General features: G+C 40.1%; 1 protein-coding gene across 2 annotated transcripts in view; it reads right to left on the reverse strand.

The window, feature by feature from the left end:
* The window catches only part of LOC128701349 (probable E3 ubiquitin-protein ligase bre1), a 44,991-nt gene that overhangs the window by 10,081 nt on the left and 17,141 nt on the right, over positions 1-17,769 (reverse strand). For both annotated transcript variants that reach the window (XM_053795031.2, XM_053795030.2), the window contains exon 3: positions 16,748-16,821. In XM_053795031.2, coding sequence (XP_053651006.2) covers positions 16,748-16,821 — 74 coding nt within the window. The remainder of the gene's footprint in view (positions 1-16,747; positions 16,822-17,769) is intronic.

Raw genomic sequence — 17,769 nt, forward strand, 5'->3', positions numbered from 1 at the left:
ACCCCCATCCCAAAATTTCTCAATATCAAAGTCTCCATCTCCTCGGATCAAGTTTTTTGGATTCCCCCCTATGGGGTTTTTCGAAATTCTCCATCTCCTCAGATCAAATTTTTTGGGTACCCCTCCTTTCACCCCCATCCCCAAACAATTTCTCGATATTACCAAGTTTTTTGGATTCCCCCCTATGGGGGTTTCGAAAGTCTCCATCTCCTTGGATCAAGTTTTTTTTGGGTACCCCTCCTTTCACCCCAAATTTTCTCGACAATACCATGACTCCATCTCCTCGGATCCAATTTTTTGGATCCCCCCTATGGGTTTTTCGAAATTCTCCATCTCCTCAGATCAAATTTTTTGGGTACCCCTCCTTTCACCCCCATCCCCAAACAATTTCTCGAAATCAAATTCTCCATCTCCTTGGATCAAGTTTTTTTTGGGTACCCCTCCTTTCACCCCAAATTTTCTCGACAATACCATGACTCCATCTCCTCGGATCAAGTTTTTTGGATCCCCCCTATGGGGTTTTCGAAATTCTCCATCTCCTCGGATCCCCCTCCCACTTTCACCCCCCAACCCCAAAAATTTGGATTACCCCTCCCACTTTCACCCCAAATTTTCTCGACAATACCATGACTCCATCTCCTCAGATCAAATTTTTAAGGTTCCCCCTCCCACTTTCACCCCCCCCCAATCCCAAAAATTTCTCGATAATACAAGTTTTTGGATTCCCCCCCCTATGGGGGTTTTGAATTTCTTATGATCACCTTGGATCAAATTTTTGGATTACCCCTCCCACTTTCACCCACCCCCCAACCTCAAATTTTTCTCGATAATACCAAGTTTTTGGATTCCCTCCTATGGGGTTTTCGAAATTTCCTCGGATCAAAGTTTTTGGAATCCCCCCTCTGGGGGTAAGCATTCAAAATAGACTCCTCCTATGGGGGCATGCTTACTACAGGTCTAAACATCTTCCCCTTATTATTTTAAAATGAACTAAAAGTTTCCGCTCATTAAGTCAAATGAACTAAAAATTTCCTCTCATTAAGTTAAATGAACTAAAAAAAGCGTGTTTACTCGGCGGTCAGTGACGTCATTATTCCTCTCATTAAGTTAAATGAACTAAAGTGACGTCAGTGATGACCACGCGCACACAGGTTGAATCTTGTCTACCCTTTTACCCACCCTCCCAAACCCTCACACTCCAACCAACACCTCACAATTTTCACTCATAACCCCCAATTTTTCTCGTTTTAACCCTTTTAGTTCATTAAAGTTAATAAGGGGACACATGCATCAGAAAGTCACCACATCGCTTACATCCACTTTCGTTAAATTCACTACTCACAATTTTACATATTACGAAGTTAAATACGCACTTTTACTTTGAACATCTTCAAAACACTCTCATAAATCATTTGAATACTCACAAAAAATACCTTTATACATTTCCAAACAACACTGAAATACTCCAAAAAACATCATTCGAACACCCCCAAATCACCTCTGAATACTCCCAGAACACCTTCATAAATACTCTTGCACATCATTTGAACACCTTCATAAGTACTCTCATAATCATTTGTACACCTTCAAAAAACACCTTTGAATACTCACATAAACACCCTTGAACACCTTCAAAACACCTTCAAAGCACTCTCATAATCATTTGAACACACTCAAAACACCTTTGAATAACCTCAAAACACCTTTGAACACCTTCAAAACACCCTTGAACACCTTCAAAACACCCTTGAACACCTTCAAAAACAACATTTGAACACACTCAAAACACCTTTGAACATTTCCAAAACACTATTTGAGTACTCCCAAATAAGATTTTACATCTCTAATTTATCTGCACTTTCATTAAATTACAACTCATCCCTCAGTCTCCAGACTAGGCATTTTCTCGTTTTTACCCTTTTAGTTCATTAAAGTTATTAAGGGGACACAATACATCAGAAAAAAAAAAAGTCACAAAAACTAACTCAAACACTTTACTTTGAACACCCCCAAAAACACTCTCATAATCATTTGTACACCTTCAAAAAACACCTTTGAATACTCACATAAACACCCTTGAACACCTTTGAATAACCTCAAAACACCTTTGAACACCTTCAAAACACCCTTGATCACCTTCAAAAAACAACATTTGAACACACTCAAAACACCTTTGAACACCTTTGAACATTTCCAAACAACACTGAAACACTTCCAAAAAACACAATTTGAGTACTCCCAATTACACCACTGATTACTACTAAAACACCGCTGAATTCAATCAAAACACCCTTCAACACCTTCAAACACCCTTGAACACCTTCAAAACACTCTTGAACACCTTCAAAAACACCTTTGAACATTTCCAAAACACTATTTGAGTACTCCCAATTACACCACTGAATACTACTAAAACACCGCTGAATTCAATCAAAACACCCTTCAACACCTTCAAAACACCTTTGAACACCTTTGAACATTTCCAAAACACTATTTGAGTACTCCCAATTACACCACTCTCATGAATCATTTGAACACACTCAAAACACCTTTGAACACCTTTGAACACATTCAAAACACTCTCATAATCATTTGAACACACTCAAAACACCTTCTGAACACCTTTGAACACCTTCAAAACACCCTTGAACACCCTTGATCACCTTCAAAAAACAACATTTGAACACACTCAAAACACCTTTGAACACCTTTGAACATTTCCAAACAACACTGAAACACTTCCAAAAACACCATTTGAGTACTCCCAAATACACCACTGAATACTAAAAACACCACTGAATACACTCAAAACACCACCAAAATCACCATAAACTAAGATCAACACCCACATCTAGCAACACCCACAACCCTCAACACCCACAATTTTTTCTCGTTTTATCTAATTTCATCAGAAAAAGTCCCAACAACAACCCACTTATAACACGGTATCTCTAGTTCGACAACAACACCCACAACACCCACGAACATTTCCAAAACACTATTTGAGTACTCCCAATTACACCACTGATTACTACTAAAACACCGCTGAATTCAATCAAAACACCCTTCAACACCTTCAAACACCCTTGAACACCTTCAAAACACTCTTGAACACTTTCAAAAACACCCTTGAACACCTTCAAAACACCCTTGAACACCTTCAAAAACAACATTTGAACACACTCAAAACACCTTTGAACATTTCCAAAACACTATTTGAGTACTCCCAAATAAGATTTTACATCTCTAATTTATCTGCACTTTCATTAAATTACAACTCATCCCTCAGTCTCCAGACTAGGCATTTTCTCGTTTTTACCCTTTTAGTTCATTAAAGTTATTAAGGGGGCACAATACATCAGAAAAAAAAAAAGTCACAAAAACTAACTCAAACACTTTACTTTGAACACCCCCAAAAACACTCTCATAATCATTTGTACACCTTCAAAAAACACCTTTGAACACCTTTGAACATTTCCAAACAACACTGAAACACTTCCAAAAACACCATTTGAGTACTCCCAAATACACCACTGAATACTAAAACACCACTGAATACACTCAAAACACCACCAAAATCACCATAAACTAAGATCAACACCCACATCCCACAACACCCACAACCCACAACACCCACAATTTTTTCTCGTTTTATCTAATTTCATCAGAAAGTCACAACACCCACACCCCCCCATTTTTTTCTCGTTTTAACCCTTTTAGTTCATTAAAGTTAATAAGGGGCCACACTACATCAGAAAAAGTCACAAAAACAACCCACTTATAACGTCTTTTCGGTATCTCTAGTTCGACAACAACACCCACATCCCACATCACCCACATCCCACATCCCCCACACACACACACACACACAGACACACACACACACATCCCTAACCTAGCCTAACCTAACCTAACTTATCCTAACCTAATCTAACCTAACCTAACCTAACTTATCCTAACCTTGCCTAACCTAACCTAACCTTACCTAAATTATCCTAACCTAACCTAACCTAGCCTAACCTAACCTAACTTAACCTAACCTAACCTAACCGAACCTACCCTAACCTAACCTTACCTAACCTAACCTAGCCTAACCTAACCTAACCTAACTTAACCTAACCCAACCTAACCTAACCTAACCTAGCCTAACCTAACTTAACCTAACCTAACCTAACCTACCCTAACCTAACCTAACCTAACCTATCTTAACCTTACCTAACCTAACCTAGCCGAACCTATCCTAACCTAACCTAAAATATATTGGAACACTTCCAAAATACATTAGAGTACTCCAGAATTACTTTGAACGACTCCATTTTTGGATATTTCCAAATTAGTTTTGAAAACTTTATCGTAAAATCGAACATTATTTTCTTGTTGGTAAAACACACTCAATGGTAGAAATATTTACTCGATTTCCGAATAGAAGCACTGTCCTCGCTCTGAGAGACTCATTGTGGGTCACCCCAACACATGGTGTAATGCGCTTCACACCCAAGGTAGAACATAACACCTGCGTCAACTCAGGACAGACAGGCGCCATGTAATGCGGGTAACATCCAAGGTAGAAAATCATCTCTTTCCAGACCAACTGTCTATCCTAACCTAACCTAACCTAACCTAATTCCTAACCTAACCTAACCTCACCTAACCGAACCTAACCTAACTCCATCAATCACCTCTATCCTAACCTAACCTAACCTAACCTAATTCCTAACCTAACCTAACCTCACCTAACCGAACCTAACCTAACTCCATCAATCACCTCTATCCTAACCTAACCTAACCTAACCTAACCCAACCTAACTCCATCAAACACCTCTATCCTAACCTAACCTAACCTATCCTAACCTAACCTAACTCCATCAAACACCTCGAATACTACCTAACTTAACCTAACCTAACCTTACCTAACCTACCGAACCTAACCTAACCTAACCTAACCTATCCTAACCTGTCCCAACCTAACCTAACCTAACCTATCCTAACCTAACCTAACCTAACCTAACCTAACCTAACCTAACCTAACTTATCCTAACCTAACCTATCCTAACCTAACCTAAACACTGACTAACTTTGAACCAACTCTGAACACCACTGATCTTCTTCAAAAAATGCTCTGCACATCATTTGAACACCTTCAAAAAAAAACACCATCAAACACCTCCGAATACTCCCAAAAAAAAACACTACTGATTACTACCAAATCACCACTGAATACTACCAATCACCGTCAAAATCACCAGAAACTAAGTTTAACATCACCATCTAACATCCTTTTTATAGAAATCCCCTCAAATCACTATAACCAAGAACTCCCTCCCCATTTGGCGCATAAAAAAAAAAAGCATGAACACAAACCTAATACGCAAACACTTAGTACATGATCACCATCAACTGAAAACATATCTTATACACACACATAATATAAGACAATCACCAACTACAATCACCCATGTTCACTTACCTCAAAATCACTAATATCACAGAAAACAATCATTTTTATAAACATTTCACACACACACACACACACACAAAAAAAAAAAAAAATCATATTTGACAATATCTAAGCGCACTCACCTCACTACCACCAACACACGATGTCTCACCTCACAGGACCGACGAGCTCACCTCCAGTGACGTCACACTCCCATTGTGTTACTTGGTGGTTGGTAACATCACACCTAACCCCCCTTGTTTCAACCTGTTGTACCCTACATTATCTAAGAACACTATATCCAAGACGATTACCAGATTTTATGATCCCCAACACCAAGATCACAGAAAACACACATTTTTATAATTATTCACACAAAAATCACGATCACCAATTCCATATCATGTTTACCGTCATCTATCAACACTAATCACCAAGATCACCAAAAAATCTAAGATCATGCATCTCAAAACTACTATGATCACTGAAAACACTTATTTTTTAAACATTCGCACAAAAATAAGACATACACAAAAATACCACAACACTTCCACCAACATCTATAACATAACATGAGCACTATAACATATCACTATCACAAAAAAAATAATACACAAACACCCACATATTATACATTTCAATTGGAAATTTAAGACATGAGACATACACACCAAATCTAAGACATTCACCTCCAACTAAGACATACACATCACCCCTAAAACTTCCTTCCTTATTCATTCCGTATATCTCCTAGAGCTGTTTTAACCCCGACGGTTCCATCACGACGTAGGAGCCAGAGTGAAGTATCACCACTGGAACACCACCTACTACACTCTGGCTCCTACGTCGTGATGGAACCGTCGGGGTTAAAACAGCTCTAGGAGATATGCGGAATGAATAAGGAAGGAAGTTTTAGGGGTGATGTGTATGTCTTAGTTGGAGGTGAATGTCTTAGATTTGGTGTGTATGTCTCATGTCTTAAATTTCCAATTGAAATGTATAATATGTGGGTGTTTGTGTATTATTTTTTTTGTGATAGTGATATGTTATAGTGCTCATGTTATGTTATAGATGTTGGTGGAAGTGTTGTGGTATTTTTGTGTATGTCTTATTTTTGTGCGAATGTTTAAAAAATAAGTGTTTTCAGTGATCATAGTAGTTTTGAGATGCATGATCTTAGATTTTTTGGTGATCTTGGTGATTAGTGTTGATAGATGACGGTAAACATGATATGGAATTGGTGATCGTGATTTTTGTGTGAATAATTATAAAAATGTGTGTTTTCTGTGATCTTGGTGTTGGGGATCATAAAATCTGGTAATCGTCTTGGATATAGTGTTCTTAGATAATGTAGGGTACAACAGGTTGAAACAAGGGGGGTTAGGTGTGATGTTACCAACCACCAAGTAACACAATGGGAGTGTGACGTCACTGGAGGTGAGCTCGTCGGTCCTGTGAGGTGAGACATCGTGTGTTGGTGGTAGTGAGGTGAGTGCGCTTAGATATTGTCAAATATGATTTTTTTTTGTGTGTGTGTGTGTGTGAAATGTTTATAAAAATGATTGTTTTCTGTGATATTAGTGATTTTGAGGTAAGTGAACATGGGTGATTGTAGTTGGTGATTGTCTTATATTATGTGTGTGTATAAGATATGTTTTCAGTTGATGGTGATCATGTACTAAGTGTTTGCGTATTAGGTTTGTGTTCATGCTTTTTTTTTTTATGCGCCAAATGGGGAGGGAGTTCTTGGTTATAGTGATTTGAGGGGATTTCTATAAAAAGGATGTTAGATGGTGATGTTAAACTTAGTTTCTGGTGATTTTGACGGTGATTGGTAGTATTCAGTGGTGATTTGGTAGTAATCAGTAGTGTTTTTTTTTGGGAGTATTCGGAGGTGTTTGATGGTGTTTTTTTTTGAAGGTGTTCAAATGATGTGCAGAGCATTTTTTGAAGAAGATCAGTGGTGTTCAGAGTTGGTTCAAAGTTAGTCAGTGTTTAGGTTAGGTTAGGATAGGTTAGGTTAGGATAAGTTAGGTTAGGTTAGCTTAGGATAAGTTAGGTTAGGTTAGGTTAGGTTAGGATAGGTTAGGTTAGGTTAGGTTGGGACAGGTTAGGATAGGTTAGGTTAGGTTAGGTTAGGTTCGGTAGGTTAGGTAAGGTTAGGTTAGGTTAAGTTAGGTAGTATTCGAGGTGTTTGATGGAGTTAGGTTAGGTTAGGATAGGTTAGGTTAGGTTAGGATAGAGGTGTTTGATGGAGTTAGGTTGGGTTAGGTTAGGTTAGGTTAGGTTAGGATAGAGGTGATTGATGGAGTTAGGTTAGGTTCGGTTAGGTGAGGTTAGGTTAGGTTAGGAATTAGGTTAGGAATTAGGTTAGGTTAGGTTAGGTTAGGATAGAGGTGATTGATGGAGTTAGGTTAGGTTCGGTTAGGTGAGGTTAGGTTAGGTTAGGAATTAGGTTAGGTTAGGTTAGGTTAGGATAGACAGTTGGTCTGGAAAGAGATGATTTTCTACCTTGGATGTTACCCGCATTACATGGCGCCTGTCTGTCCTGAGTTGACGCAGGTGTTATGTTCTACCTTGGGTGTGAAGCGCATTACACCATGTGTTGGGGTGACCCACAATGAGTCTCTCAGAGCGAGGACAGTGCTTCTATTCGGAAATCGAGTAAATATTTCTACCATTGAGTGTGTTTTACCAACAAGAAAATAATGTTCGATTTTACGATAAAGTTTTCAAAACTAATTTGGAAATATCCAAAAATGGAGTCGTTCAAAGTAATTCTGGAGTACTCTAATGTATTTTGGAAGTGTTCCAATATATTTTAGGTTAGGTTAGGATAGGTTCGGCTAGGTTAGGTTAGGTAAGGTTAAGATAGGTTAGGTTAGGTTAGGTTAGGGTAGGTTAGGTTAGGTTAGGTTAAGTTAGGTTAGGCTAGGTTAGGTTAGGTTAGGGTGGGGTAGGTTAAGTTAGGTTAGGTTAGGTTAGGCTAGGTTAGGTTAGGTAAGGTTAGGTTAGGGTAGGTTCGGTTAGGTTAGGTTAGGTTAAGTTAGGTTAGGTTAGGCTAGGTTAGGTTAGGTTAGGATAATTTAGGTAAGGTTAGGTTAGGTTAGGCAAGGTTAGGATAAGTTAGGTTAGGTTAGGTTAGATTAGGTTAGGATAAGTTAGGTTAGGTTAGGCTAGGTTAGGGATGTGTGTGTGTGTGTCTGTGTGTGTGTGTGGGGGATGTGGGATGTGGGTGATGTGGGATGTGGGTGTTGTTGTCGAACTAGAGATACCGAAAAGACGTTATAAGTGGGTTGTTTTTGTGACTTTTTCTGATGTAGTGTGGCCCCTTATTAACTTTAATGAACTAAAAGGGTTAAAACGAGAAAAAAATGGGGGGGTGTGGGTGTTGTGACTTTCTGATGAAATTAGATAAAACGAGAAAAAATTGTGGGTGTTGTGGGTTGTGGGTGTTGTGGGATGTGGGTGTTGATCTTAGTTTATGGTGATTTTGGTGGTGTTTTGAGTGTATTCAGTGGTGTTTTAGTATTCAGTGGTGTATTTGGGAGTACTCAAATGGTGTTTTTGGAAGTGTTTCAGTGTTGTTTGGAAATGTTCAAAGGTGTTCAAAGGTGTTTTGAGTGTGAAATGTTGTTTTTTGAAGGTGATCAAGGGTGTTCAAAGGTGTGAGTTTTTTTGAAGGTGACTTTTTTTTTTTCTGATGTATTGTGCCCCCTTAATAACTTTAATGAACTAAAAGGGTAAAAACGAGAAAATGCCTAGTCTGGAGACTGAGGGATGAGTTGTAATTTAATGAAAGTGCAGATAAATTAGAGATGTAAAATCTTATTTGGGAGTACTCAAATAGTGTTTTGGAAAGGTGTTCAAAAGGTGCTTTGAGTGTGTTCAAATGATTATGAGAGTGTTTTGAATGTGTTCAAAGGTGTTTTGAAGGTGTTCAAAGGTGTTTTTGAAGGTGTTGAAGGGTGTTTTGAGTGTGTTCAAGGGTGTTTGAAGGTGTTGAAGGGTGTTTTGATTGAATTCAGCGGTGTTTTAGTAGTAATCAGTGGTGTAATTGGGAGTACTCAAATAGTGTTTTGGAAATGTTCATGGGTGTTCTGGGATGTGGGTGTTGTGGGTGTTGTTGTCGAACTAGAGATACCGAAAAAAAAAAAAGGTGTTCAAGAGTGGTTTTGAAGGTGTTCAAGGGTGTTTGAAATTGATGAAGGGTGTTTTGGGTGATTGAATTCTTAGTTTATGGTGATTTTGGTGGTGTTTTGAGTGTATTCAGTGGTGTTTAGTATTCAGTGGTGTATTTGGGAGTACTCAAATGGTGTTTTTGGAAGTGTTTCAGTGTTGTTTGGAAATGTTCAAAGGTGTTCAAAGGTGTTTTGAGTGTGTTCAAATGTTGTTTTTTTTTGAAGGTGATCAAGGGTGTTCAAGGGTGTTTTGAAGGTGTTCAAAGGTGTTCAAAAGGTGTTTTGAGTGTGTAAATGATCAAAGGTGTTTTGAAGTGTGTTTTTGAAAAGGGTGAGTGTATGAAGATGTGTTTTTTGAATTCAGCGGTGTTTTAGTAGTAGTGTGTAATTGGGAGTACTCAAATAGTGGTGTTTTGAAGGTGTTGAAGGGTGTTTTGATTGAATTCATCGGTGTTTTAGTAGTATTCAGTGGTGTAATTGGGAGTACTCAAATAGTGTTTTTTGGAAATGTTCAAAGGTGTTTTTGAAGGTGTTCAAGAGTGTTTTTTGAAGGTGTTCAAGGGTTTTTGAAGGTGTTGAAGGGTGTTTTGATTGAATTCAGCGGTGTTTTAGTAGTAATCAGTGGTGTAATTGGGAGTACTCAAATTGTGTTTTTTGGAAGTGTTTCAAAGTGTTGTTTTTGAGGTGTTCAAATGTTGTTTTTTGAAATCAAGGGTGTTCAAAGGTGTTTTGAAGTGTGTTCAAATGTTTTGAGGTTTTCAAAGGTTTTTGAAGGTGATCAAGGGTGTTTATGTGAGTATTCAAAGGTGTTTTTTGAAGGTGTACAAATGATTATGAGAGTGTTTTTGGGGGTGTTCAAAGTAAAGTGTTTGAGTTAGTTTTTGTGACTTTTTTTTTTTCTGATGTATTGTGTCCCCTTAATAACTTTAATGAACTAAAAGGGTAAAAACGAGAAAATGCCTAGTCTGGAGACTGAGGGATGAGTTGTAATTTAATGAAAGTGCAGATAAATTAGAGATGTAAAATCTTATTTGGGAGTACTCAAATAGTGTTTTGGAAATGTTCAAAGGTGTTTTGAGTGTGTTCAAATGTTGTTTTTGAAGGTGTTCAAGGGTGTTTTGAAGGTGTTCAAGGGTGTTTTGAAGGTGTTCAAAGGTGTTTTGAGGTTATTCAAAGGTGTTTTGAGTGTGTTCAAATGATTATGAGAGTGCTTTGAAGGTGTTTTGAAGGTGTTCAAGGGTGTTTATGTGAGTATTCAAAGGTGTTTTTTGAAGGTGTACAAATGATTATGAGAGTACTTATGAAGGTGTTCAAATGATGTGCAAGAGTATTTATGAAGGTGTTCTGGGAGTATTCAGAGGTGATTTGGGGGTGTTCGAATGATGTTTTTTGGAGTATTTCAGTGTTGTTTGGAAATGTATAAAGGTATTTTTTGTGAGTATTCAAATGATTTATGAGAGTGTTTTGAAGATGTTCAAAGTAAAAGTGCGTATTTAACTTCGTAATATGTAAAATTGTGAGTAGTGAATTTAACGAAAGTGGATGTAAGCGATGTGGTGACTTTCTGATGCATGTGTCCCCTTATTAACTTTAATGAACTAAAAGGGTTAAAACGAGAAAAATTGGGGGTTATGAGTGAAAATTGTGAGGTGTTGGTTGGAGTGTGAGGGTTTGGGAGGGTGGGTAAAAGGGTAGACAAGATTCAACCTGTGTGCGCGTGTCATTTTTGACGTCACTACTATGTTCCCTTATTATCTTGAATGAACTAAAAGGACCGACCTGATTCAACCTGTGTGCGCGTGACGTCACTGACCGCCGAGTAAACGCTTTTTTTAGTTCATTTAACTTAATGAGAGGAAACTTTTAGTTCATTTGACTTAATGAGCGGAAACTTTTAGTTCATTTTAAAATAATAAGGGGAAGATGTTTAGACCTGTAGTAAGCATGCCCCCATAGGAGGAGTCTATTTTGAATGCTTACCCCCAGAGGGGGGATTCCAAAAACTTTGATCCGAGGAATTTCGAAAACCCCATAGGAGGGAATCCAAAAACTTGGTATTATCGAGAAAAATTTGAGGTTGGGGGGTGGGTGAAAGTGGGAGGGGTAATCCAAAAATTTGATCCAAGGTGATCATAAGAAATTCAAAACCCCCATAGGGGGGGGAATCCAAAAACTTGTATTATCGAGAAATTTTTGGGATTGGGGGGGGTGAAAGTGGGAGGGGGAACCTTAAAAATTTGATCTGAGGAGATGGAGTCATGGTATTGTCGAGAAAATTTGGGGTGAAAGTGGGAGGGGTAATCCAAATTTTTGGGGTTGGGGGGTGAAAGTGGGAGGGGGATCCAAGGAGATGGAGAATTTCGAAAACCCCATAGGGGGGATCCAAAAAACTTGATCCGAGGAGATGGAGTCATGGTATTGTCGAGAAATTGTTTGGGGATGGGGGTGAAAGGAGGGGTACCCAAAAAAAACTTGATCCAAGGAGATGGAGACTTTCGAAACCCCCATAGGGGGGAATCCAAAAACTTGGTAATATCGAGAAATTGTTTGGGGATGGGGGTGAAAGGAGGGGTACCCAAAAAACTTGATCCAAGGAGATGGAGAATTTCGAAAACCCCATAGGGGGGAATCCAAAAACCTTGATCCAAGGAGATGGAGAGCACAAGAAAATGAAATTCAAAAAAAATTCGAAAAAAATCGGAAAAAAATTCGAGGCGCGGGGGCGATCCGGACGACGCTGCAGAAGGCGCAGCAGAAGGCGCGGCGGGGCTCGCGAAGGGCGCGGGCGGGCGCGCGGGCGGGGCGGCGGGCGGGCGGGCGCGCGGGCGGGCGCGCGGGGCGGGGGCGGGCGCGCGGGCGCGCGCGGGCGCGCGGCGCGATGGTGGGGTCGCGAGGCGGGGGGTCGTGGTGGGTGGGGGTATTGGTTGGGGGGTCAAGGGTGAGGTAGTCTCGAGGGCGAGGTCATGGTCAAAACCGGAAGTAACACCTAGGTGTGAAAAGGTGACCCTCCAGCTGCTGGTCCTAGACCGGATATATTTTTTTCGTTAGGTTCAAAATGATTTTGGTGAAATTATTGCATACACAAATTTTCACTTCTCCTATATGGCAAGATGAACGCTGCTATTTAAGCCAAGATCGCAAATTCTGCCTATTCGGCACGACATATATATATATATATATATATATATATATATATATATATATATATATATATATATATATATATATATATATATATATATATATATACATACTAAATTCGAGGGTCCACTGTATATATATACATAAGTGTCAGGGGCCCGAGACTGTTCAACTGCCTCCCAGCATACATAAGGGGGATTACCAATAGACCCCTGGCAGTCTTCAAGCTGGCACTGGACAAGCACCTAAAGTCGGTACCCGACCAGCCGGGCTGTGGCTCGTACGTTGGTTTGCGTGCAGCCACCAGTAACAGCCTGGTTGATCAGGCTCTGATCCACCAGGAGGCCTGGTCACAGACCGGGCCGCGGGGGCGTTGACCCCCGGAACTCTCTCCAGGTAAACTCCAGGATATATATATATATATATCAGTTATGGAAGGAGAAAAGAGAATATGAATGTGTAAATTCAAGAATTATGTGGATTAAAGTAAAGGTTGGATGCGAGAAGTGGGTCATAATAAGCGTGTATGCACCTGGAGAAGAGAGGAATGCAGAGGAGAGAGAGAGATTTTGGGAGATGTTAAGTGAATGTATAGGAGCCTTTGAACCAAGTGAGAGAGTAATTGTGGTAGGGGACCTGAATGCTAACGTAGGAGAAACTTTTAGAGAGGGTGTGGTAGGTAAGTTTGGGGTGCCAGGTGTAAATGATAATGGGAGCCCTTTGACTGAACTTTGTATAGAAAGGGGTTTAGTTATAGGTAATACATATTTTAAGAAAAAAGAGGATAAATAATTATACAAGATATGATGTAGGGCGAAATGACAGTAGTTTGTTGGATTATGTATTGGTAGATAAAAGACTGTTGAGTAGACTTCAGGATGTACATGCTTATAGAGGGGCCACAGATATATCAGATCACTTTCTAGTTGTAGCTACACTGAGAGTAAAAGGTAGATGGGATACAAGGAGAATAGAAGCATCAGGGAAGAGAGAGGTGAAGGTTTATAAACTAAAAGAGGAGGCAGTTAGGGTAAGATATAAACAGCTATTGGAGGATAGATGGGCTAATGAGAGCATAGGCAATGGGATCGAAGAGGTATGGGGTAGGTTTAAAAATGTAGTGTTAGAGTGTTCAGCAGAAGTTTGTGGTTACAGGAAAGTGGGTGCGGGAGGGAAGAGGAGCGATTGGTGGAATGATGATGTGAATAGAGTAGTAAGGGAGAAAAAGTTAGCATATGAGAAGTTTTTACAAAGTAGAAGTGATGCAAGGAGGGAAGAGTATATGGAGAAAAAGAGAGAGGTTAAGAGAGTGGTGAAGCAATGTAAAAAGAGAGCAAATGAGAGAGTGGGTGAGATGTTATCAACAAATTTTGTTGAAAATAAGAAAAAGTTTTGGAGTGAGATTAACAAGTTAAGAAAGCCTACAGAACAAATGGACTTGTCAGTTAAAAATAGGAGAGGAGAGTTATTAAATGGAGAATTAGAGGTATTGGGAAGATGGAGGGAATATTTTGAGGAATTGTTAAATGTTGATGAAGATAGGGAAGCTGTGATTTCGTGTATAGGGCAAGGAGGAACAACATCTTGTAGGAGTGAGGAAGAGCCAGTTGTGAGTGTGGGGGAAGTTCGTGAGGCAGTAGGTAAAATGAAAGGGGGTAAGGCAGCCGGGATTGATGGGATAAAGATAGAAATGTTAAAAGCAGGTGGGGATATAGTTTTGGAGTGTTTGGTGCAATTATTTAATAAATGTATGGAAGAGGGTAAGGTACCTAGGGATTGGCAGAGAGCATGCATAGTTCCTTTGTATAAAGGCAAAGGAGATAAAAGAGAGTGCAAAAATTATAGGGGGATAAGTCTGTTGAGTATACCTGGCAAAGTGTATGGTAGAGTAATTATTGAAAGAATTAAGATTAAGACGGAGAATAGGATAGCAGATGAACAAGGAGGCTTTAGGAAAGGTAGGGGGTGTGTGGACCAGGTGTTTACAGTGAAACATATAAGTGAACAGTATTTAGATAAGGCTAAAGAGGTCTTTGTGGCATTTATGGATTTGGAAAAGGCGTATGACAGGGTGGATAGGGGGGCAATGTGGCAGATGTTGCAGGTGTATGGTGTAGGAGGTAGGTTACTGAAAGCAGTGAAGAGTTTTTACGAGGATAGTGAGGCTCAAGTTAGAGTATGTAGGAAAGAGGGAAATTATTTCCCAGTAAAAGTAGGCCTTAGACAAGGATGTGTGATGACACCGTGGTTGTTTAATATATTTATAGATGGGGTTGTAAGAGAAGTAAATGCGAGGGTCTTGGCAAGAGGCATGGAGTTAAAAGAGAAAGAATCACACATAAAGTGGGAGTTGTCACAGTTGCTCTTTGCTGATGACACTGTGCTCTTGGAAGATTCTGAAGAGAAGTTGCAGAGATTGGTGGATGAATTTGGTAGGGTGTGCAAAAGAAGAAAATTGAAAGTGAATACAGGAAAGAGTAAGGTTATGAGGATAACAAAAAGATTAGGTGATGAAAGATTGGATATCAGATTGGAGGGAGAGAGTATGGAGGAGGTGAATGTATTCAGATATTTGGGAGTGGACGTGTCAGCGGATGGGTCTATGAAAGATGAGGTGAATCATAGAATTGATGAGGGGAAAAGGGTGAGTGGTGCACTTAGGAGTCTGTGGAGACAAAGAACTTTGTCCTTGGAGGCAAAGAGGGGAATGTATGAGAGTATAGTTTTACCAACGCTCTTATATGGGTGTGAAGCATGGGTGATGAATGTTGCAGCGAGGAGAAGGCTGGAGGCAGTGGAGATGTCATGTCTGAGAGCAATGTGTGGTGTGAATATAATGCAGAGAATTCGTAGTTTGGAAGTTAGGAGGAGGTGCGGGATTACCAAAACTGTTGTCCAGAGGGCTGAGGAAGGGTTGTTGAGGTGGTTCGGACATGTGGAGAGAATGGAGCGAAACAGAATAACTTCAAGAGTGTATCAGTCTGTAGTGGAAGGAAGGCGGGGTAGGGGTCGGCCTAGGAAAGGTTGGAGGGAGGGGGTAAAGGAGGTTTTGTGTGCGAGGAGCTTGGACTTCCAGCAGGCATGAGTGAGTGTGTTTGATAGGAGTGAATGGAGACAAATGGTTTTTAATACTTGACGTGCTGTTGGAGTGTGAGCAAAGTAACATTTATGAAGGGGTTCAGGGAAACCGGCAGGCCGGACTTGAGTCCTGGAGATGGGAAGTACAGTGCCTGCACTCTGAAGGAGGGGTGTTAATGTTGCAGTTTAAAAACTGTAGTGTAAAGCACCCTTCTGGCAAGACAATGATGGAGTGAATGATGGTGAAAGTTTTTCTTTTTCGGGCCACCCTGCCTTGGTGGGAATCGGCCAGTGTGATAATAAAATATATATATATATATATATATATATATATATATATATATATATATATATATATATATATATATATATATATATATATATATAACAACAATATTTACTATATTATATGCACGTGAAGTTAATAACAGTTCATTCAAGAGTAGTGCTGGAAGTAAACTGCTTAATCATCTTTAATATAGCCCATCGATACCATGCCTAACCCTTCTAGGGTAGGGTAGGTGCTTGAGCCCGAGTCTTTAGCTCATTCCCATTTGCCCCCTTGGGGCGGGGATGGCAGACCAGAGAGGCCTAGCTTGTGGCTAGGCCTGGGGACAGTTGGTCCCAAAGATGAGGAGGTACTTGTGCCTCCTCCCATGGGAGATTTAGGTCTCAGACACTCCCTAAAGAGGGAGCCAAGGCCGGGCCACCACTTGGAAAAGGCCCGGGCCGGGAGAATACCGGCGAATCTTTAATAATAATAATAATCTTTAATATAATACAGGTTAAGGATACGTGACCATTGAGTTGAAATTTTTATAAATTAACTATCTCATTGTGTGAAATGATGTGGTACCGAACTGGGAAATTTTTACACTGAATACCTTGGGCTCAAGAGTGAGAAACTAACCTTGGGAATCTCTTCTGATGATGGTTACGCCCACCTTCAGCCATTGCAAGTAGAGGAACGCGTATTTCATTATGCTAAAAATAAATAAATCAGTAAGCAACTATTAAGTAACTAAATGTTGGCAGTGTTAAAAAAATTATTTAAGGGTAGTAATAATTTACTTATATTTAAGTTTTAAAAGGCTGTCTAGTGCATCATTCTGGACAAACAATAAAATACGGCGGAATGAATCGTAAAAGATATATATAAGAACAAGAGTAACCCCAATACAGGCGGCTTCAAATCTTCACAGATTTGTTTTCAATCCCTAAGCACGTTTAATTTAAAATTGTCTCCCTCGGAGAGATATTCAACCTTGTAGTGGATGCGAGTTAAATCTTTAGAACTCGAAGCCTCCTTTCGGGGCCTTCCCTACCTCCCCCCCCCCCCCCACACACACAACACACACAAGATAAGATAAGATAAGATAATATTTCGTTCGGATTTTTAACCCCGGAGGGTTAGCCACCCAGGATAACCCAAGAAAGTCAGTGCGTCATGGAGGACTGTCTAACTTATTTCCATTGGGGTATTTAATCTTGTCCCCTAGGATGCGACCCACACCAGTCGACTAACACCCAGGTACCTATTTGCTGCTAGGTGAACAGGACAACAGGTGTAAGGAAACGTGTCGAAATGTTTCCACCCGCCGGGAATCGAACCCGGGCCCTCCGTGTGTGAAGCGGGAGCTTTAGCCACCAGGCCACCGGGCCACAAGAGAGGTTGACAAGGTTCATGTAACCGGGAGAGAATGGACTTAGGTGCGACCAGCGAGGAGGGAGGACCAGGAGCTGTAACTCGACCCCTGCAAGTACGTATAGGTGTGTATATATAAGCGAGTATACAGTACAGGCGGCGTTAAACTACAGACCACTTTCTGACTTGCATACCTTGCAAGGTAATGGAGAAGCTTATCTGGGGAGGGTGTTAGAAACTTGGAGAGAAGTGGATTCATAAATAATACATATGATCAGAATGGGTTT

Source organism: Cherax quadricarinatus, chromosome 72 (genome assembly GCF_038502225.1).
Source record: "Cherax quadricarinatus isolate ZL_2023a chromosome 72, ASM3850222v1, whole genome shotgun sequence".
Lineage (NCBI taxonomy): Eukaryota > Metazoa > Arthropoda > Malacostraca > Decapoda > Parastacidae > Cherax > Cherax quadricarinatus.